Below are 24,037 nucleotides of genomic sequence, written 5' to 3'. Positions count from 1 at the left end.
ATATCTATATATATACACACACACATACGTACGAAAGAGAACACGCAAAAGTTTAGCGAACGCAATGAGAAATTCGTTTCAGTTGTGCGAACATTAGGTCGCTTCGAAATAACTGCAGGGAAAATCGATTTCGCTTCGTGTAACATCGAAACGAAAAGTCAACGACCACGAAGGGATTTCGGAGGGAAGGTAGAAGAGAGGGCAAAAAAATCTCTCCTGACCTCGAGAGGGAGTATAAGTGAGCGAGGTCGTTCCACGATCGATAACGCGACTTTCTCGCGAGAGAAGGCGCGACCAAAGTTCTTCGAGCGACGACCACAGGGCCGTGGGATAATCGATCTTGCCCTACGAAAGGAGAACCCTCCTATCTGTCTCTCCTCCTTTTCTTGTTCTCTCCCTCTACTTTCATCTTTCCCTTCCCCCATCCGTATCTCCCACTCTACATTTCTCTCTTTCTCTCTTTCAATTTGGCGCGCGGACGAAGCAGGATTTCCCTGGACGCAAAGCTTTCCGCCGACATGACAACCGCGACACATCGCGTTGCAGGGGAGTCGATGTTCCTCTCGAAGGACTCCTCTCTCAGGTACACATTTTTCACGTAGAATCGTGCACAACGCACACGTTGCCGCATAGCGAAGGGACGTCCGTGCCGGGGTGAGCGTACCCACCCGCGTCTGCTGCTTACTCTCTCTCTCTCTATCCCTCTCCCCTCTTCTCTCCCCCCATGCCCTTTTCATTCCCTTCATCATCGTGCGTCGTCCTTCGTTCCATCTCCTTCCCCCACCCTCCCCCCTTTTCCCGTTCTCTCTTCCTCTCCCTCGTTCATTCCGAGCTTCCCCTCCTTAGACCGTCGTCGTCTCATCGGCCGTCGGCTCGTCAAAGTTCGTCAACATTCGACCATCTTCGGTAACGCTCGGCTCTACACGTTCGCCAACCGCGACAAACTAAAACTCATTTGCGAGATACAGAAAACCCCTTCCATTCCGTTAGCAAACGAATTCTCTCCATCCTCGTTGAAAGAATAGAGTAAAGCAAAGTTCTCTCTCTGTCGTGCTTTAACGAGTTCATGACTCGCCATGCGTGTTGAGTGGCGGCCATGCAGACAGGTGCGGCCGCTGGAACCCCACGACCGGTGGTAGTGCGAACAGCGCCGCCAAGCGACGACTCTTCTCAGTTTCGGACAAGATGGGCGAATCTCGCCGGGCAGTAGCTTAGACTCTACCTACAAGACAACACAGTTTAAATGTTTCCTAACGAGAAGTAACGATTAAACATTGTAATTTATTTTATTTAGAGGGGAAACAAGCTATATATTTTTGTATCGTGCCGTTATTAATAGTGCTATTCCCGGAATTCGTAAAGAATAAGGGGGGAGAATCGAAGAACAGAAAAGAGAGGAAACGGAATCCGCGAGTGGCGAAAGAACGCACGGACGCGACGGACAAGGGAAAGTACGTAAAGGATAAAAAATAGTGCTATCGTTCGGCGTAAGCGACGGAAAGCAAAGTGGTGCTGGCATATAACGAAGCACGAGTAGGAAGGTAATACAGTATACGGGGTCTGAGGTGATATTGCGACGCCTGACTAACGACGAAGACGGTCACAAAGGCGCCGCCGCGGACCACAACGGAAAGATCGACGAGGAAGGTTGGTGTATACGAGACGACGAAGAAAATAATCGTCGGGACAATTAAAAAGCGGAGGAGAAAGATTGTATCACGAAGACACACTGGCCGTCGCTAAGGCTGAAATCGACGGCCAAGTAGGCGGATAATCTCGCGTACTTTTGCTCTCTCTCTCTCTCTCTCTCTTTCTCTCTCTCTCTCTCTCTCTCTCTCTCTTTCTCTTTCCCTTGCAACTCGTTCGATATCTTTCTTCTTTCTCTTTTTCTCACACTACCTATCTTTCTTGCGTTTTCTCTCTCTCTTTCTCTCTCTTTCTTTCTCGTACGCACACGTACAATTACACATATACATTTCGTGTCCGCTCAACGCGGCTGGCCTAAGCTTTCGCCGGTATTGTGCGTGTGTTAAACAACGACGTGCAGTAAAGTGTAAAAGAAGTATTAGTAGTAGTTTAGCAGTAGTAGTGTGAAGAGTGTACGATCGACACACCCTCTTGACGCTCGTCATCCGTTCGCATCGCCATCGGCTCGGCTTTCTCTACCCTTTTCTTCCTTCGTATTTCTCCCTCATCTATCATTCTTTCTGTCTTTACATATCTCGTTCTCTCTTCTTCGCACACTCGCGCATCTTGCGCGCGTATGCTCCCTCGAATACATAAGTACGCGTATCGAGTACCTATACCTATATACACACACACATACATTCTTACAGCATCGTACGATAGCAGACAGAGCGCGCTGAGGCTCGCGCGCGCGGCTCCTCGTCCCCTTCGCACCGTCCGTCCAATCTCTCTCTCTCTCTCTCTCTCTTGCTCCCGCCCCTCCTTTCCTCCGTTCGTACCTCCATCGCCCTTTCCACCGTCCTCCTCCCCCACTCCTCGCCACGGTGCAAAGTGATTTATCGTTCTCGCTCGTCGCGTTCGGTTTCGTCGGTGCGTTAAAGGCTCTATTGTGATCCCCGTAACCATACGCGCCGTACCACCGACGTCTCTTCTTCCTCCTTTACCCTGCACCATTCCCGATTTCGTCTCTCCAGACGATAGCCATCCATCCAGCCGGTGGCGAGCCACCGCGCGTCTCGTCTCGTCTCGTCTCGTCTCGTCTCGTCGCGTCTCGTCCATTACCGTCCTCCACCTCCTCCATCTTCTCCTCCATCTCTGGCAGTGTTGCCTCCCCCTCTCACTAGCTCGACTGTATCCCCCTCTTCTGGTGCGATTCCTTCCCCCTCCCTCCCCTCTCCTCATTATCGGCCGTGCGATCAGGGGGAGTACGACACGAGATATACGACATTCCGCCGAGCCGTGCGACGGTGCTCTCGGCCGCGTCGTGGCGCGCGTGGCATCGAAGGGTGGAGGAGAGCGGGCACGTGAAGCAGCCGCATCTTTTCCGTGTACGTAGAAAGCAGCAGCGAAGCCGAGGAAGGTGCGCCCAAGGAGCTGTTTCCTGCTATTGCTGTCAGGGAGGGAGAAGGGGAGGAAGAGCAACGAGGCTCGTCGGCGACCGATTTGCCAAGACGAAGTGCACGCACTCGCAGCGATAGTTAGTAGTGGCACGGCAACCACCACACCATCGTCACCACCATCGTCAACATCTTCGCCACCTTCTTCACCATTACAACTGTTATTACCGCTACTTACTACGACTACTACTACACTACAACCAGTACTACTAGTTTAGTACTACTACACAGCTACAGTTGCAACAACACTATTACCAGAGCATCGTTGTTCCAAACCTGCTAGGAACTACATACCGCTAGCATGTCCGTCAGAATGGAAAACGTTGCCGCGCCGAGAAAACTCAACTACAAGATGATGGTGAGTATCATTCGCTTCTACTTCTCTCTTTCTCTTTTTCTTTTACTCTGCTTTCGTTTTTTATCTCGCCCCTTTTCTCCTTCTCTCTCTCTTTCTCTCTCTGGCGCGCGCGCGCGCGCGCGCTTCTGTCTATTCCCGCTTTCCACTCTTCTCCCGCCTAGAAAAAAGTGCGGCCGTGTTGCGCTTTAATCGAACACGACGTGGTTCGTGGTGGTCATCGTTATAGGGAGCATTTTGTTGCGTTGCCGGTCGCTCGAAGGCGTGCGCCGCCGCGTGTCATCGCGAGCGCACGCGCATGCACATGCACAGACGGATGAATGCCCGCTTGTACATACGTACAAAATATATATATATTTTTTTTATATATTATGTGTGTGTTTGCGCGCGTGCTTCGATGCTATGTCCTGTCGTCGTCGTGTCGTCGTCCTCGTCGTCCTCGACGTCGTCGTCGTCTTCGTTGTGTTGTGCTGCTAGGAAACGAACACCCAGAACATGCTCGAGTGGTTTTCTGTAGAATACGCAGTTTTACCATGGGGGCGGCCGGCGGCCATGGAACCGGCGTAGTTTGACAGTTTGCCGCGGGGCGTCCGTTGCCCCACCCAAGCTCTCTCGTTCTCCCTATCTCCCACTCCTCCCTATCTATGTTACTACTTCCGTGCAAACCTAACCTTTCTTTTCGCTCCACTCCGTACGAGTCTTTCTCTCCGCGGCGTGTCTCCTCTCTTTCTTTCTTTCCTTCTTTCTATGGTGATTCGTGGGATGCGATTGGTTTCGTTTGAAATTCGAACTGCCGACTCTCAGTATCGTTTCATGATTTCAAATAACATCGAATCGATTAAGATTTGGTGGAAAATCGTCGCGGAATTGAATATTTATTCGATCGGCGAAATGTTGGAAACGAATTTATGAATTCTTTTTAATACACTTACGGGGAGACTCGTCTCGTTGATACGTCAGTGTCGTCTCGGAGGATCGTTCCGATTGGACGGATTTCAGATGCATCCGAAGATGCGTTTCCACTCTACGTGTTAGTGATCCGTGCCGCGCGTTCGACTCCTTGAGGCGAGGTCAAGTTTTAACTTTAACGTATACTTGTTAATTAATCATCGGGATCGTTGTCGCGACTGCGTGAACTTCGTGTTTGATGTTATATCGAACGAATTTTCTACGAATGAGATACGAGTGGAACACGGCCGAAGAAACGCGCCGGAAATTCTGTTCGTTTGTCATCGGTCGGACTCGGAGTTCGTGTCGTGCGACTTGATCAAGGGTAATTTATAAACGTATTCGTATATTTAAATTTAAACCATCATTCCAGTACTTTTAAACTCTATTAAGAATTTTGCGATAAATGGTAGTCTAAAGTTTGAACGTGCGATTTCGAAAAATCTTCCATATGTTGAAATTGTATCACGCTTCTCATTAACGAGTCTATTTAAATGGAAATGTTTAATATATTCGACTGCATTATCCTTGTCGTTGACTGACTCAAATCAGAGATCGTATTTTTAGTAAGACCTGACAAGAGAATCTTCACTTCTTATCGACGTATTTTTATTCTTATATGATCTACGATCTTTGATCCCATTTTTCCCTATCAACGAGCGTTCCTCTTAAATACAACTCGTTTGTTTTCATTCACTCGTTAATTCTTCTAGAACGAATAAATGCAAAATTAAACAATTACGCTGACGAAAAAACTACAAGTTCACGTAATGTCATCTGTTTGATTTTCGTAGAATGACTAATGGAACAGAATATTTAGATACGACGATCACTTTCGATTGACTTTGGACGATATCGTTTTCAAGGGCGATCAAAAACGAGCTCCTTTTTTTTTGTTGTACTTTGAACTTTTGAATTTCTCAAGTGCGCGATTACTAAATCAAATATACATTAAGATTAGAATTTGTTATGTTAAAATAGTATTCACGTAATTCTAAATGCATATGCATTAATGTAGAATCTATTTGACTTTGTTATTTCTAATTTTTCGACATTAGAGAATATATTTTTATACGCGAATGTAATTATTAAATTAAATCGTAGATGGCGCTGCTTTTTTTAATCGTACGAAACAATGTCCCAAGGATAGTCTACCATTATACATTTTTTTCGTGATTTTTTTTTATCTTTCTTTTCTTTTTTTTCCTTTTTTTTTGACAATAATTTACGAATTAATTTACATTTGTAAAGATACAATGATCGACTTGAACGAGGCTAATGAAGTGTATATTTGAATTGATTAAAAAATATTCTTATCTCTATTTACAATTGTTTTTCTTTCGTCTTTTTTTTGCTTTTTTGTTTTTAAAAAGAACATCTTTCGAATTTGTGTTTCTAGCCTGCTTTCATTTATAGGTTGTTACAAAATAGTAGAAAGTTTTGGAATTCTTTTTGTCTCTTTGTACAAAGTAAAGCGAAGCAATGGCAAAGGCAAAAAGGAACAAAAAATGTGTTGTCGTTCATCGGCCTTGAAGTGCGTGCACTCTCGGAAATGAGTCACGGACGATCTACGTTGCTCTTTGTTCGGCATTAATACGTTACCCCGAAGCGTTTTTGCATTCCATGTTCTATTTTACACCCACGCCTAACGCTACCACATTCCGCGAAATAATCTTACCAAGCTAACGAATAAAAAAAAACTTTTAATTCGATATCTTTTTTCCTCGTTCAAATCATCTCATCGTATGTTGCGAACTTGTTGTTATTAACTCGTTTATACGGCGTGAATTTCCTCATAAATATTTTCAATATTCGAACATAATTTTTGCTTCTATAACATTCGCGAATTTTCGATTAAATTCATTAAATATAGAAAGGATAATGCGAGTGAAAGCATATATCGGTATGATTATAAAAATATGAACGATAACGTTTATGTATTTTCGCGATTTGTCTACGATAATTATACATTCATTCGTACGTATAGCAAAATGTTGTTACTTTCGCTAATACTTTCGTATTAGTCTCGTTTAAAAAGTTCGATAGAGAATCCATATCGGCTAATGAAAATATAAGGACACAAACCGGTCTTTAATCCTCGTTGCTATGGATATCACGTATTTCGGAATACGATGAGTTTTCCCATCGCGCATGCGCGTGGTCATTAATGTCGTGGATATATGGACGCCATGGAAAGAGCGCGGAAATAAAAATGCTGTAAAAAGAGATCACGAATATAACCTGCAAAACTTAGAATTTCTTATTGATCGTTAAGGTGATTTAAACGGTCTCATAATTATACCGGTAAGAACACGTGTTGGATTAGAAAGATCGATAGAATTTTTAATGTGCTATTTTTCGAAAAGAATGTATTTTTTGTAAAATGCAAGAATACAGGCGATGATAAAAATTAGGAATTACTGAGCAATGTGAATGAGAAATGTGTGTGCGTTTATGGTCGGACTATGAATCTCACCTAAATACGTGTATCAATCTTTATTACTGTCTCATACCTGAGTACTCCCGACACAGTATTAAGACGTGTACACACGCGTGCACGTAAAGCTTGCATGTGAACGCACCCACGCGCGAAAGAACGCGTGCTCGCACGCACACCCGGATGCCATTCACAAAGTTCGCAAGGCGCTATCCACAACGGTATCCGGTGACGTCACTAAAGTCAAGGTCGTCTGAACCTCGCTCTCGCCACGTTCCTTCATTTCCGTCGAACTTCTTCGCGATCGATTGTCTTTTCCCGGTAGTCGCGGTTTTTGTTTTTAAAATCGGCCTTCCAGCTGATGACTAAAGACTTCTTCGAGCTTCTATCAATTAGATATTGACTTGATTCAAAGAAAACAGCACACAGATGTAATTTCCGATTATTTAAGAAGAATGTTATCCTCTGGATTATTTATTGAATGAAAAATGTTATCGATCGGATCATGGTATTATCGTTGATATCGACATTTTTTCAATTAGATTTTTGATATTATGTTTTTAAAACCTTTTAGCCGAGTAAAACGATAGATATCGCACTTGTTTCTCTCGTTATGGCCGATACGTTTTGTAACACGAGCGAGTTCCCGATTTGGCGGCTGAATCGTACGTCCGAAGCGCGATCTAGACACGAAGTTCAAGGTCTATAGCCTAGATGTGTGCTCGTCAAGGTCCCTCGCGTGCCATTTACCTTCGTTACATCGTGTGACGCACGGACATGCTCTCTGTTTTATCGATCTTTTATTTTCTCTTTTACGCAAACTGCGAAAAATGATGCGATATATATCGAGATCGTTTAAAAAAAAAAAAAAAAAAAAGATATATGTTCCTATAACCACGAGGATCGTCGTCGTCGTCGTCTTCGTCGTTCTAAGAGATTCTCTTTGAAAGTCAATTAATATCATCGATCGATCGTAACATCGAACGAGGGCTCCCATTAAGAGAACAGCCGGATATATACATATCTACGATTTCACGATTCGAAGAGAAAGCGTTGTATCGATGGAAAAATGATTGCGGTTTAAAGAATCGAAAAGTAGAAAGCAGTTGATCGCATTTAAAATATCAGATTATTATTCAAGTATCTTTCAACAAACGAGTTAGTTTGAGAAAACTTTGCCGAAACGTATGTATGTATGTATGTATGTATGTATTTACGAACGGATCGATAGATCGGTCGAAAACTTAAAGTTGTTGTTATGTCGTGGGGAAAAAAAAAAAAGGAAAAAAGGAAAAATAATTTGGTTGAATCGAAAGATTATAACACATATTCTTGACACTCGACGATAAAAGACGAGAATGGCGGCGGCGGTGGCGGTGGTGGTGGGGGTGGGGGGTGGTGGTGGTGGTGGTGGTCACGATGGCGGTCGGGTGGCAATGGAGGGAGGTGAGGGTAGGAGGGCGTTGTGATCTAAACGCGGGCGGAGGGGAATGAACGGTGCGTGAAGAGGAGGTGGTGCAGTGATGGTGATGGTGATGGTGTGATGGTGATGGTAGTATATAGTGGTGGTGGAGAGAGGAGGCCACGGTTGATCGAGTCTGACTTAAAGTCAACGAACTTGCGATCATATAACAATGTATCAGAGCAGCGCTACCGGTCTCTCGACGATAGAATTCGATTCAAACTGTTTAATAATCCATACTTATCGGCTAAGTAAACGAGTATTGTCATGGAAAATCGTCCACAAATTTTCAATCCGCAACCGACATAACATTTATATGCTGATTATATTGTATGTATCATTCAATATATTCCGAATTATTTCGCTTCTGCATAATATGTTTTAACTTACCGCGCCTACGTACAACTTTCACTGTGATTCTAACCTCTCTTTGTCAACGATATCTCGATATCAGATCGTTATACAATTCGTGTTCAATATAGTTATTTAATAACGTTTTTATTTGAAGAAAGGATTATTACTTACATTTTTATTTATATTAGCAATGCGAACTCGCTTTCTCTGTAACTATTTCAAGTAGGTTATCACAATCGAATTGATAATTAGAACGAGCTACGATTACGATGAATAATCGACGAACAGTCATCATCGATTATCATCTTTTAATCAAACATTGACTCCAAGTTAGGTATACGCATTGTACAATTGCGAATATTTTGTTATTCCAACGTTAAAACTTAATTATCCTTTAATTACTCGCCGTTGTTCGTACCTAAGCGCGTTAATGTCAAACGTAGTTTAATTATTTCTAATAGTATGTGATTAAGAGATAATTAACTTGCGCTTTTCATCGCATTACACACACACGCACACACGTGTGTGTGTATCTTTTCGTTTCGTAGCATGCCTTCTTTCCTAAACGATAATTACTCCCTATAATTAGATACGAAATTTTCTTTTACGTAGCCCTGTTAAATCATTATTACATCTATCAATTTGCTTTTCTGTTTCAGGTAAGTGTATGATATATAAGAGACCAACGTCGGAAAGATTTGCGTTTCCTTGTCGGAAGTAAGTTAAGATGCCATTTATGTGTTCGAAAGTAAGGTACAAACGTAATTTGCATATATATTTTAGTGATACAACAAGGAATGCTGTAAATAAACACAGATAAGATGCTTTTATTTGGTTTGCTAATTTTTTATTATTATTGTTGTTATTATTTTATTTCTTTCTATTTAACATGATAAAACATCTATATCATAACTCTCGATTTCATTATACGCATATTTTCATATATTATACGCGTAGTCCTAGAGTCAAGTTGCTGTATTCAATAAGAAATGAATGTAATATACAGAAGTCGAAGTCCACAGGTCAGTCCAGTACCATTACGATCGTAATCAAAACAAGATGGAATTTTTGAATGTGTCGAGTCGCGCTTTATTTGTATATACCAGTATATGCATATATTACATACATACATACATACATTTATACAATCTACCTTGCTAGAGTAAAGGCTCGCATTTAAAGTAATGGTGTTATTCAAGATATTTCTAGAGCGTAAGCGTGCATGTGCCATATACGTGAGGAATTTCGACGGAGAAGCTTACATTAGTAACATCAGATGTGTGTATTCTATGTAAATCTAATACAACGAATTACAAAGTTGCAAATATACAATCATAGGCATTGAATAGAATGGTAAATTAAATGTTTTCAATTAGATACAATAAGAAAAGCGCGTTGACTTAGAATGTGACTTTGAAATCATTTGGCGTAAAGTTTCGAATTCAAATTCCGAGAGAGTGTTGACAAATATGGCAAGTATGTTTGAAAAAATAAAAATAAAAGAAATATAAAAACAGAGCGAAGGGTGAAAAAAGAAGAGTATAACGCGACTACGTGGTAAGCAGGAAGTAACATCCGGTCGGTATATCACGATACTCATTTCACACGTCGTGTTCTCTATTTCATGGTTGTCCACTAGCTGCTACGTTGCCTGCATGCCGTTCAATCGAACCGTTGACATTTAAGCAGTAAATCATCCTTCGTGCCATCGTTTCTTTAACTTTACATCATGCGATAAATATTATAGAAACATATCGCGCGTTTTTTTCGAAGAATATAATCTGGGCCACAGTATCGAGCGTTAATATCGGAGAGAAATATAAAAGTATCGAAGATGAAGTATCGAAGCATCGCGCTAATTGGTACGATAGAACTAGAAAAGAATACTGTGGTTGATGTCTGCAGAGAAATAAGTTAGAAGAATAGCTAGCTAGCTCTCTTTGGATAAACGCGGAAAACATGTTGCTTATACGTACGAGTCGTATACGAGTTCGAGTTTTCATCAATCGAACGTATGGCCTTGCCGATTACAAGACTCCGCAATGAGAGTCGTCTCTACCGGTAAAGAGGTTCGTTATGAATCGGCGTGTGGCAAATAGATTCAACGTTCATCGAATGAACTCGATCGTATCGAAAAATGTGGAGAAACGGATGAAACGATCTCGGGGAAAGTGTAACAGAGTCGTTCGATCGTCGCGAGGAAAGGCGATATTAGATGAGATTAATCGAACATTATCAGGTAATAATAGGTTAGACGTTACAAAAGGAAGAGAAGGGGGGGAGGGGAGGGAAGGGAAGGGAAGGAAGATCGGAAGGAGGTGATTTGTTCGGTATGTCATAGAAGTAGGAGAGGAAAGGGGATAGATAGTGTATTTGATCTCGTGGTGGTATCTCGCTTGGTCGTTTTTCAGGGGACAAACGGTCCACGGCCAACATACGTCGGCGCTAACAACGGTAACGCCGGTGGAGGCGGTGGAGGCGCCAACGCCGGAGGCGTGGGCGTGGGTCCTACGAGCGGCGGCGGCGGCGGTGGAGTCGGTGGCGGAGGCGGCGGTACTACGGCTGGTAGTGGCGGCGGTGGAGGTGGCCACGGGGGCGGCGCTGGCGCCGGCGCCGGCGGCGGATTGAAGGGCAACGCGACGGGAGGAGCGGCCGGGGGCGGCGGTGGAGGTGGTGGTGGTGGCGGCGGTGGCGGCGGCGGTGGCGGTGGACCACGAGGAGGGAATCCGGTGCAGTACCGAGCGAGCGGCGCCGCCGCAGCAGCTTGGGGCGCGGCGCCGTCGCACGCCGCCGCGGCTGCGGTGGCAGCAGCGGCCGCCTATCCGCCTTACACCCGCTATCCGAGTGCCGCCGCGGCGGCTGCCGCAGCGGCACAGGTACCGGTCGGTGCGCAACCGTTACCGCCCTCTGCCAACCCTTACGCCACCGCCCCCTACGCTCAGCACGTCTCGGTGAGTACACTCCCATGGCGGACTGTCTTCTTCTCTACTTGTTCTTCCTCTTCTTCTTCTTCTTCTTCTTCTTCTGCTTCTTCTTCTTCTTCTTTCTTCCTCTTCTTCTTCTTCTTCTTCTTCTCCTTATTCATCTCGTTACTTTCCATCCCACGATGCACGATCTCCTTATTACTCTTCTTCTTTCTCTTTTTTTTCTTCATCTTCTTCCTACTATCGCCTCAGCACTCAACTCTTCTCTCTCTACGCTCTCTCTCAATTGCCCTACGTTTCTACCACTTCTCGATGTGCCGTTCTTCTTGCTACTAATTTATCGACTCGTGCACTCGGGATGCGCGAACTTACAGTCGTTCTATTGCGTACCGCCTTCGACGTGCACGCCTCGATACGATGTCGGACGATCTTCTACCTACTACTGCCTAATGGATCCCTCCTCTTTCCTTTCTATTTCGCGAATCGCGCTACTCGACTGTGTAACTCTCTCAATTGTGATCGTTTCTATACAATTCATCGTCTATAAATGATTCATTTGTTGTCGTTGCCGCCGGTTACTCCTTCCTCCTTACTTTAATCAGGCACGGTGCAGCGCTGACGCGGGGTCACGGTCACTCCGGCAAGTGTCGTCAAACTGCAAGCGAAACAAATTTCCCAGAGACGTACGTACATTCCACGCAAGATACCGCTAAAGAAAATATATTGTGATCGTATTCCTTTTCGCGAGACTCCTTTGCCGGATTCATGCTTCTTGCTCTTCGCGCACGTTTTCAGTTTGATACATACGCGGACACAATCGTTTTGTTACATATTTCCTTTTGTTATTTTTATATCCATTTTTCATTCGAACATCACACACATCGACCACGTATATCAGTTATTTCGATTCTACGATAAGTGTTTTAATTGTTAACATAATGCAAAGTATATTATGGTGGATGATTATGAAGAATATTCGACGAAATCAAAGAATTGAAGAAAGGCGTGTTCTCTATAATTTAGTAAATTCTCTAAAGTGTTAAATTCCCACTAGTCGACGATGACCGTAAAGAGATAACCTCATTGTCGGAACTTGCCGAATCGCGGAATAACGTCGAGCCACTCCTCCATCACTGAATACCGTTCCTGGCTTTAGCTTGTATGTTTAATACATTATCTGCTATAAATATTATGCATTATTTTCGATGAAATTAAATCAAAATTGCAAAGTGGAACAAGTTTCAATAAAAACTAGGCTATGTTCTTTCTAACATCTATTTCTTTCCTTCCTAGTTTATTTTACACTTAGCTCCTTTGATCACTTAGATAAGTAATAAAGAAATGAAGATGTGACTTTAATAACGCCAAATTTGTTTCATCTACCTAGTATGGTGGACAACGAGTACCTACAGCCTCGTCACCAGCCAATACTACCAGTAGTTCTAGCAGTGCCACTGGCAGTCAAAGCGGGGCAATGAGCACAAGTATGAGTAATAATGCTATGCAAGGGCAGCAGGCGGAACAGTTATCGAAAACAAATTTATACATACGTGGCCTCAACCAAAATACAACAGATAAAGACCTTGTTAATATGTGTTCTCAGTACGTAAATGATATTTTACTAATAGATGAAAGATTTAATTATTTGTATAATATAATTGCTATATAATTGCTAAAATTCTTTATAGGTATGGAACTATAACTTCCACAAAGGCAATATTGGATAAAACAACAAATAAATGTAAAGGTACTTACTTAAATCATGCTAACTATTATAAAATCGCTTGCATTTATAATTTTTTTTTCTTTTTTTTTTCTCATTGCTAGAAACAAATATTATCCAAATTTTAAATATCTCGTTGCAAGTTATCGCTTTTTTTAAATATAAACATGAAATAATGCAGTTTTACAAAGATTCTTTTTTATAATCTTATCTTCATAATCAAATTGTTTTTCAGGTTATGGCTTTGTAGACTTTGAGTCACCGGTGGCGGCAGAGGGTGCTGTGAAAGCACTGGTCGCCAAGGGCATCCAAGCGCAGATGGCGAAAGTGGGTATCTGGTTGCTCCGTAGACTGGCAAGTGTACGTTGGTTGTGCATGCAAGTACAGTAATACCAGAGTAACAGTAAACCTCTTTTTCTTTTTCTTTCTTTCTCTTTCTTTCTCTTTCTCACTCAATCTGATTTTCATTTATTCTCCCTGTTCTTAATCCATCTGTTTTCCCTCCAAATTCTTATCCAAATTCATATGTGTATCATATAGCTAATAATTCTCTCAAAAATTCTCTCTCTTTAATTGTGTTAAACAACAGGCAATTATCTTAGTTCCATTATGAAAAAGTGATATATAGCACATGAGTACCATGGATTGCATTATAATTAAATTTATTAGAAGATAAAAGTGATCGTGTGACAAGTATTACTGTCCAACACAAAACATTTATCACAGAATGTGCGATGTCTTATTTGCACTGTATACTGCCTTTTGTATTTCATAATTTAGAATTATTACGTTTTTTTTTTGTTTTATAAAACTTACTTTATGGATGTGTTAATGGATACTTCAACTACAGCATAACATATTTTTATGCAATACAATTTTATATTCGTCAATGGTTTTCTAATAGAATATTTTATTACATATGATCGATAATGAAAGGAATGTACTCATGGGCATCTATATGGAATTACAACTTCATTTATGTTTTACCAATATTTTTCTCTCCCTACCAAGACCTATCTCACTTGTCTAGAAACGCTCTTTTACATTAATCGGTTCTGTCTATTATTCTGTCTTAAATACCTACAAACCTATTGATGCTTGCTGCTGTGCCTCGGCCACAAATTGCTAATATCGTTGTATCAATATTATGATGATTTTTCAAAATTACATTTATTTAGTCTACTTTTAAACTTCTATCAATTATTTGTTACATTAAAGTACTATTATTGATATTTCTATTGAAATAATTAAAAGTATTTTATACAGTTATTGTAAAAATAATCCATTTAAAAAAAATTAAAACATTTTCTGTGTCGCCAAATATTTATTTTTTTTACAATACAACATAATTTAGTTTTGTGTCAGTTCATTCTATGAATAATTATTATATAATATTCTATATTTCAAGAAATAAATTAATTTATATATAAGTATATCTGTGATATCAAATATTGATAATTTTAAATCAAATGAAATCAATAAGTTATTTAGAATGACATTAAATAAATATCTTTCAATTTGGCCGTGGTAAAAGCAGAGGGTGCCACAAGCAGCTGTGATGATGTCGTTCGCATGTGATATGATACGACTAAACAATGTGTACCCACTATTAACTATACTCAGGGTACACGGTATACTTACCATTCAATGGTGCTATGTGAAGATCAGGTGCTATCTTACCCCTGGGGTGTTGGTTGGCTCTGATTGGCACACTTGGCTTAAATAATGAAGGTTTAACCAGCACACCAATAAATTTGTAAACATATTCAAGGATTATTTTATAAGATTCAAGTACCATGAATTCAAAATAATTATACAATGTTTTATGGTTACCTGAATCATGGACTTCACATTCTTGACTTTGCATCAATATATGCTCCTTTTAGCTTGCAATAGAATCTTACCTTCAATGAGATCATTTATTTAACGTATCATAAAAAGTATGTACATCTAATAATCTAACTATTTATAATTTAATTAGCTATTCTTATTGAAGCTAAACAGTGTATACAATTAAAGAAGTATATACGTTATTTTACGCTAAAGTATTTGAATCTTATATATTTATGTATACTCGCACTTGATCAAAATATGAATCGTTTAGTTAAAGTATAAATATATTAAAGTACTTTATTATACAAACATACACACACACATACGTACGTATGTACTCATGCATATTGATTTATGTGTGTGTGTATGTGTGTACATATCTTTATATATCCATATGTGTATATGTATGTAGAATGGCCCTTTCAAAAATAATGTCACAATTAATTTTCTGTATCAACAAAAAATATACAAAACAAAATAGATAGTTAATTATATCTTAGAAATATAGAGAAATAATTCTAATGATGTAAAAAATTTTTGATGAATGTTTATCATCAATCTTCGTCATGGAAGAAAAATATTTATTAGAAATAATTGAGACATTAATTTTAAAAGGGACATCTGTATACATACATAAATGCCATCAGCTTGGCTTATATCATAATATTTTCATTATTTGTTCTTTTGTTTTAATGCATTCGCAAGATTGAAGTAAATTGTCGTAAAGTATAAGTATATTCAAGTAATTGTAGATTTGATTGATACTTGACAGAAATGGTGAATCTCAAAATATGCTTGAGGGTGCATAATAATGATTTTAAATTTAGTTTAGCATACACTCGTGTTTGTTTCAATCCTTCATTTATAAAATCATAAATAAATACATAAGCATGAACACATATATGTATGTACTTATATATATTTACATACATCATATGTTTTCTGAAATATAGTCTATCACAGTCCTTTTTGTGAAAATCAAACTATATACACGTTGCAATGCCTGTGCTTTGCCTTTTGCTTTCTTAAAAAAGAAAATGTCATATGTAACTGATGTAATCTGTTCCTATTGCTTTCAGTGTATAAAAAATGAATAGAGGAAATTTGTCCACATATTTGTCAGTAAAATCGTACGTAAGGTTATGATTAATATATAAATACAATCTAAACACACCTATGCATATGCTTAAATTTCTATCACATTTTTGAATTCTCATTTTGAAGGTGTTGTATTAAAAATGTGAGTTAAGAAGCTCTTGCATGTCAGCTAAATTGAAAAGGCATATGAATGTAATTGATTAAAAATTTATATTCATTTTTTACAAGAATTTAAAAGTGTATGCATTATATAAATACGTTGTATATACGTTCTATAAGATTTTAACAATCAAATATAGTAACTTTCATTATTGTTAAAATATTTTTTATCGAAGTAAATGATTTATTTATTTGTACTAGTTTAATATATTATTATTCATTATTTTTGTAGTCAGATATGATATTCATATCTTATATTTTATATAGTTCCTGAAATATCTTTATTTTCTATTAGTTCATAAACATTATTGTATTAGTTCACAAAACTATACGTCAATGTCATACCAGTATCAAATCATATCAAATTGCAATGTGTTTTAATGAAAAATAGAAGAAATCATTCACACAAGTCTCTCTAATTGAATATTTAAGTATTGCTTTTTCTCTAAAGTACAGAAAGATTGTAAGAAACACCAGTAATTTTTGTTATTATAAATTGCAAATTATTATCAGAGAATACAAATATCAATGATGTACCTATCTGTGTGTGCATGTTCTGATCTCAAATTAAAGAGTCTGATCATATATCAAATAATGAAATATGTGGTATGAGTTTAGTAAAAAAAGATATCAAAGCATCTATAAAGCAAATTTAGAGAGCCACCAGAATGTGGAGAAGCCTAATGCCATGAAGCATGATAACCTTTCAACATTGAAAACAATAATTATTGTCTTAATTCATATTCAGTCATTTCTGATATCTGTCCATTTGCATTCTTGCGATTAGTCCAGAATAATTACTCCTTAAATAGCTTACTAATTTTTTTTGTAGTATCATTGTTGTAGACATACATCATGTTTTAATAATGAATATCAATAAGTTAATGTACAAAAGATATACAATTTTAAACATGATTTTATATTTTTGCCAAGATACATTAAAAATATTTTAATACTTATAAGTTCAAAATTGTTCATATTGTGTGTGCCAAATGATACCAGATACAGCTTTCAAAATAATCATTTTAATTTTTCAGATCAGATGTATGTACTCACTGTATATTACACGTGAAATTATCATTTAGTATGTAATAAGTAATAGAATATTATAACAACTCTGTATTATATATATTTTTTTTAATTAGTGTTTTATATAATTATATATATTCCATAAGAAATTTAATTCAATTTGTCACCCAAATAAGGATACATACGATCGAGTATAATTTTAAGTAAAAAAGTATACTGAAGTACATACATGATGTATATCTGAAAAGTCAAAATGATAATAATTCGTTAAGATGCTATATTTATAGTAGTGGAATATACAATATGTTGCATAGTATTTTTACTTTCTTCTCAGCAACAGGAACAGGATCCTACAAATCTGTATATCGCAAACCTGCCATTGAACTTTAAAGAAAACGATGTTGAAGGATTACTTCAACAATATGGACAAGTCATCTCGACTCGCATTTTACGCGACACCTCAGGACAAAGTAAGGGTGTTGGATTTGCAAGGTTAGTACATCTCAAATTAGTAAAAATATACGTACACTATTAATTGTATATTTTCAAATAATTGCAAATGCGTATTATCTAAATTTTAGAATGGAATCCAAAGAAAAGTGTGAACAGATAATTCAAATATTTAATGGAAAAGCATTACAAGGAGCTAAAGATCCCTTGTTAGTTAAATTTGCTGATGGTGGTAATAAGAAAAAATCAATGTATAAAAGTACAATGTGGAGAGACACTGGAGAAGTAAGTATATAAATATATAATAGTAATAGTATATAAATATGTGTCAAATTTAAGCAGATTATTATAACGATAATTAATTTTTTTATTACCAGAATATGACTATGAATTATGATGCAAGTGGAGTTGGTCAAAATGGTGTTGCTACAGCTCATATGTTACCTACAGCAACTTTAACTCAATACGGTCGTCATTATGGTCAAGCTGTCCCTGGCTATAGCGTACCAGGAGCTCCTTGGGTCACACCATACCTCGTGCAGCCCGCGCCTCCTCATATGCAACAGGTCGACGTGAGTTTTTATAAGAAAAGTTTTTCATTTATTTGTTCCAGTTTTTCATTTATATAGATTCTATTCTTATAAAATTATTAATATTTGTTACAATATAAAACTAATAATAGGTTACATTTATTTTTGCATAAATTATAACATACATTTATTTTTGAATGTCATATTCATATTATGTATGATTATCTTTTACAATTTATTTTATTATTGATAAATTATTATCTATTTTAATATCGTTTTCACTATCAAGTATATGACTTTAGTATTGTTTCTTATTGGAATTTTATTTTTTGTTTTGTTTTTCTTTTTACAGATGATGCCATCTGCCGACCCTAGTAATCCTCAATACAGTATAATTCCTCAGCTTACAACACAAATGTCTACAATGCATCTTGGCACTGGTTCCGTAAGTAATATTAATTTTTTATAAAATTCTTTGTCATTAATATAAGGCTTCTAAATATACATTATATAAAGCATTTCTAATCAAGTGGTTCTTACGTATTTAGCAATAATATGTTTCAAATGACTAACAGAAAATTATGATGAGGTTAATGTATTTTTACAATCTGGCTATAATATTTAATTAATATAAGAAATCCTTTATAATCCTTATATATGTGTATATATCTAAATGATAGATTTATCCTGTTTCAGTACATAGCAAGTCCTCATCCCTATTCTTATACTACTTATCCTCCACCTAGCATTATCCATCCAATACCATTGGGCGATTCTGAACAGACCAGTAATGCAGCATCTCCTGATGATTCTTACCAACAGTACCAAGCTCAGCAGCCCAAGTAGGATACGGTTTATAGGTTAGTAATATGTAGTAATTATTAACAATCATAATTTCTTAATTATGATTTTTGATACTATGTAAAGTTATTTTCAATCAGCGTTAATAAATTTATATTTTCTAATATACAGATACGAATATGCTGAGGGCTACATAAGTTAGAAACGATACACATGCTGAACACAAGGGATTATTATTAACGAAGAATAGAATGAGATAAATACATAACATAAAGTCAGATAAGATTCTTCCTCATGATAAATTGACTTGCCAGCCATCTTTTATACATTTTATCCATCAGCTAAATAGGTGAAAGTAGTTAATATTTTGCAACGAGTCAAGAAAGGATATTGACGTAATATGGGGTATGAGACTGGCGTGTCTTCTACATGTTCGACACTAGTTCGACTCTTTACACTGTACCAGCACATCATACGACAGTGACAAACTGATATTTGCAATGAACAGTTTAGTGTCAAGCTGATAGGCTTCCAGGATAACTTTAGGTATTACATATACTAAGGAGACTATGAGTCGAAGCTGAAGGCTCGAGAATGTGAATAAATATTTTAACAAAAATGTAAACTATGAAAACGCTGCTCAGAAATATACGAAAGAGAATTCTTCCCAAGAGTAATAATAATATAATATTAATAATAAAATAATGATATATAAGAATAATAAGAATAATAATATACAGAGAGCACTTCCAATGCTAGAGTTGATAAAAATTCAGATTCAGTATGGTTGTAAATCAGTACCAACCGGACTTGTGCCAGCTGGCTGGCCGGTGGCTTGGCTGTAAGAGAAGGGAGATACCATTCGCGTAACGAATTTCAACGACGTGCGAAACTCCTCATTCACAGCACATGCTACTCCACCCGCTTACCGCACTTTTATCGGTTTATTTTCGTTCAGACATTCCAAGCCAGGCACATGTGTGTACTGCCACGTGGATATACCTTAATCTAATACTTCTACGACTATATTTCACGTTCTGTTTTAATCACGAACGATACATTTTACTAAGAAAAAAAAAGCAACACATAAGAGAGGAAAGCTTTGTTTCTAAAAGTCTTCAGGATTATAATATACAATAATTATTGCACGTGAACGAAAAAAACATAGTACTCTTTAGAGAGTGTTATATTTATGAGTACAGTTACTATGAATCGATATCAGTTTTAATTGTACAGTGAATACAGATATTTTTTTTAGAATTGTGCCTTTTCAGACAAATCCACTTAGACAGGGATATGCTGAAAAATATTATAATATATTTTTAACATCGGAATGTAAATGTGAAACCTGAGCCAAATTTTGATCTTCTAGTTAAGAGAATATAATTGTTTTTGCGTTGTAGCCAGTTAATCAACTACGTTTGTTTTTGATTATGAATTTGATAGATTTTGTATGTATAGTTGCCACTAACGGGATTGGTAAAATGAAACATCAGGTAGTGTTCGAGGAGTTGCTTAGAGAAAGAAGAAAAAAAATAAAGAAAAGAAATCAAACGGCGGATTCTTGTAATCGAAACGCGTGCCGCCCGAGAAACTTAGTAAGCTTTGTTACGACGGGATATGATAGTTAGAGTGTAAATTAATTTATTATATCGAACGAACGAACGAATAAACGCGATACTAATTGAATGAAGATAATGAACGAACGATGGGGCGGTAGCGAAAAAATAGGCGAGGGATTTCGATGAAGTGTGGAGTGGTGTGTAAAACGAAATATATGAGAAAGACTCTCGAACGACGATGGTATAGAAAAGGCGGGGGAAAGAAAAAAGAAAAGGTTCTCTCCCTATGTTTTCCTACCTCTCTCCGGTCGTCGTCGTACATCCGGAAAAGTTTCACGTCGTTGTCAGACTTAGGATCGAGTCGAGAAACGATTTAGCAGAAAGCTTTCTACCAAATATGCGAGCTACGAGTGGCTCATGTGACATGTGGCGGACAGGTAGTTAGATAGAGTTAGAGGCGATCGTAGCTATTATTATAATATTACAATAATATGCTGTATTATTATAATTAACGATTACTATTATTGACGACATCTAAAGTATGAAAGATTTTTACACTGTTGAGACTTGAAGTAAATAATATATTTAGTTTATTTTGGTACATCACGATTTGATGACAAGAGATAAAAAATGAAAAAATGGTATGAGCTATTTTTTAAAAGACCGATTATTACTCGATTTGAGTCCATGCATTAAGAGAGAAAGGGGGAGAGAGAGAGAGAGAGTGAGTGAGTGAGAGAGAGAGAGAGAGAGAGAGAGAGAGAGAGAGAGAGAGAGAGAGAGAAAGAGTAAGAGAGTAAAGGAGAAAAGAGGAAGAAAAAGAAGAAGGAGAAAGGGATGAAGAAATGAAAGAAAAGAAGAAATTTAAAAAAAAGTAGTCGAGAAGAAGAGAGGTTGGAAGAAGCAACGAACGAGATAAAGAAGAAAGGAAGAAAGGATAAGAAAAGAAAGAGGCGAAAGGAGAACCTATTTACGAGTGTGTATTGTTCCAGAAGCGATTGTCACCACGACTGACAACAAAATCACATGTGATTAAATAGTGAATTTTGAGAATTTTACTAATAGACTTGTACTAAATAACTAATAATTATTGTGACGACCAAACAAAGGAAAAGGATTAGTGCTGACTGAGCGTGGAAGGATGCTCCGGCCGAGTAGCCCAGCAGCTCCCACGCGGATTAAAAAACGGAGAGCCGCGGATCGGGAGGGAGGGAGAGAGAAAGAAAGAAAGTGATCAGAAAAAAGATATAAAATTATTGTATAGAACGCGAAGAAAGGAAAGGAGCACAGCGACAAGTTGTGTGTAGCTAGTGTTGACTATGAATAGGCTAGGCAACCATTTTGATTAAGAATAAAAGTAACCGAGTAAGCGATAAAGTTAGGTAAAGTAAAATTAGCGATAGTTAGAATATAAACTGCCTCGCTCCCTACTCGATCGCAGGGGGCTGTGGCACCGTTCAGCCTATGCACCTCGCACCCGTCAAGACTGACTGGCTATTCATATTAATAATAAATATATATTATTATTCTACAACATATTATGTCTACTTGTAATATAAATAGTAAGGACTGCTTGCTGCGCACCGCGGGTCGGGTGCTTGGGCTGGCCGGCTATGGTTTACACAACCATTTTGGAAACTCCGTTTCCAAGCAATGCTGCTTTCCGTAAAGCTTTCTTTAGAATTCTAGCGTAGATTCTATTAGATCAGATAACATGTAGTTGTAGGTTAATGTAGACAAAAAATGAGAAAAAACGTAGAGTGTTTTTAAGTAAATCATGTTAGTCGATATCGGCTTAAGAGAGAGCAAGAGAGAGAGAACATGGATGAATGAATGAATAAATGAATAAATGAGCTAACGAGCGAATGCATGAGAGAGAGAGAGAGAGAGAGACAGAAAGAGAGAAAGAGAGAAAAAGAGAAAGAACGACTTGCAAGAATGAATGAGCAAAGCAGATAAAAGAAGGAAACGAGTCCATGTTGGCTCGATGTTATATCGAGAGCATGATCGTACTTCGACTTGTACAGTCTTTAGTTTACGAAGTTTGAAGTCATTGTTTTACATTGTTAAGCAAAGGTTGTAGTTTGTAATGATCTTGATTTCTATCTATTTTGAACTTCCTATTTCCCTACCCCCGCGAATCGTCCCATGCCATTCCCTATTTCCGTTTTCTTTCTTTTTTCTATTTCTATTTTATTTTTTTTTGTTTCATTTAATGTACTCAATTCCTTTATGTTGATAATTAATAATGAAAGATGGACATGTAATTCTCCAAACAACATAACACTGTCTGCTTATTATTATTCTTTTTTTTTTCTTTCCACTATATATATTGTTATGCGGTGTGCGACCAATGAGAACCCAAACACGAAAACGACGTTGGAGACTTACGCGTACAAGGATCGATTTATACAGATACAGATACTTTAAGATGGCGAGGTATAGCACGTAACGAAACTTAGATTAAGGCAAGTGTGTCATAGCTAATTAAGATAGGGACTCTTAGAAGTCGATAGGTGCTGTAATAAAACAAAGTTTAACAACTGTCAGAATTAGATTTTCCATGAAACTTGAATAAGGACAGGGCATAAGCCACACTAAAAGTGCCCTTAGTTTATTTTGGATCGTTTAAAAACGCTAGTCTTTGTGTGAGATAATGTGGGGGTTAGATAGGATCTTCTAGAACAGAAAAAAAACAAAACAAAAGAAAAAAGAAAAAACAGAGTGAGAAAGTGAAAAAAATGTGAGCGCACGCGCGAGAGAGATTGAGAGAGGAAGAGAGAAAGAGAGAGCGAGAGAGAGAGAGAGAGTAAGAATGTGTGAGAAAGAGCACGTGGTGTGTAGGTATATGCATACATTCACTATGCATACTTCAAACCATCTGCCTATTACACGACACCGACTGCAGACACTGTTACTGTAAAACTGCACACTGCGAGTGCACGCTCTCTGCCATCCTATACGTTGTATAGGAACGTGCACTGATCAGTCTTAGAGTTACTTACGACTATGGTTTGGTATATTCAAAATGAAAAAAAAAATCAAATTCCTAATTATTATCGTCCCTTATTTTTGATCAATAAACGATCTGTTTTGGGGATTTATTTGATTAATTCTTTTCTTTTCCTTTCCTACTTTTTTATAAGAAAAAAAAAAAAAAGCTAAACAAATAAACAAACAAACAAATTAATAAGCAAGTATCAATGAACGAAAGCGTTCAATTCGAAAGATGAATCCCCAAATACATTATATGCATTTGCAATGATTTTGTACATGAAATCGATTTACA

General features: G+C 37.9%; 1 protein-coding gene and 1 long non-coding RNA gene across 14 annotated transcripts; both read left to right on the top strand.

Moving 5' to 3' along the window:
- Window positions 1-1,214: 1,214 nt before the first annotated feature.
- On the top strand, window positions 1,215-23,848 carry LOC127061611 (protein alan shepard). Of its 13 annotated transcripts, none has more exons than XM_050988728.1 (13): window positions 1,218-1,647; window positions 3,023-3,441; window positions 11,051-11,590; window positions 12,166-12,246; window positions 12,951-13,165; window positions 13,252-13,310; window positions 13,522-13,667; window positions 17,740-17,897; window positions 17,987-18,140; window positions 18,233-18,427; window positions 18,738-18,830; window positions 19,082-19,245; window positions 19,358-23,848. In XM_050988728.1, exons 2-12 carry the CDS (start codon window positions 3,385-3,387, stop codon window positions 19,229-19,231), a joined length of 1,848 nt encoding a protein of 615 aa, XP_050844685.1. In that variant the 5' UTR covers window positions 1,218-1,647; window positions 3,023-3,384; the 3' UTR covers window positions 19,232-19,245; window positions 19,358-23,848. The 13 variants fall into 13 exon arrangements, with proteins under 13 accessions (XP_050844688.1, XP_050844697.1, XP_050844687.1 ...); XM_050988729.1 differs by having other exon boundaries at window positions 2,337-3,441; XM_050988736.1 differs by adding an exon at window positions 15,825-15,845 and having other exon boundaries at window positions 1,218-3,441; window positions 13,522-13,613.
- Window positions 4,314-10,179, top strand: LOC127061616 (uncharacterized). Its single transcript, XR_007780909.1, has 2 exons — window positions 4,314-4,711; window positions 9,299-10,179. It is a non-coding gene; the product is annotated as an uncharacterized LOC127061616 (long non-coding RNA).
- Window positions 23,849-24,037: the final 189 nt, after the last annotated feature.

Source organism: Vespula vulgaris, chromosome 2 (assembly GCF_905475345.1).
Source record: "Vespula vulgaris chromosome 2, iyVesVulg1.1, whole genome shotgun sequence".
Lineage (NCBI taxonomy): Eukaryota > Metazoa > Arthropoda > Insecta > Hymenoptera > Vespidae > Vespula > Vespula vulgaris.
Note: the sequence above shows the minus strand (reverse complement) of the source record. Positions and strands in the feature narration are given on the sequence as shown.

Excerpts from the sequence above, each read along its gene's own strand:
- LOC127061611 (XM_050988728.1), top strand. The coding sequence starts at position 3,385 with ATGTCCGTCAGAATGGAAAACGTTGCCGCGCCGAGAAAACTCAACTAC. Across the intron at positions 13,311-13,521 it reads AACAACAAATAAATGTAAAG|GTTATGGCTTTGTAGACTTT; the intron begins GTACTTACTTAA and ends ATTGTTTTTCAG. Across the intron at positions 18,428-18,737 it reads CTCATATGCAACAGGTCGAC|ATGATGCCATCTGCCGACCC; the intron begins GTGAGTTTTTAT and ends TTCTTTTTACAG.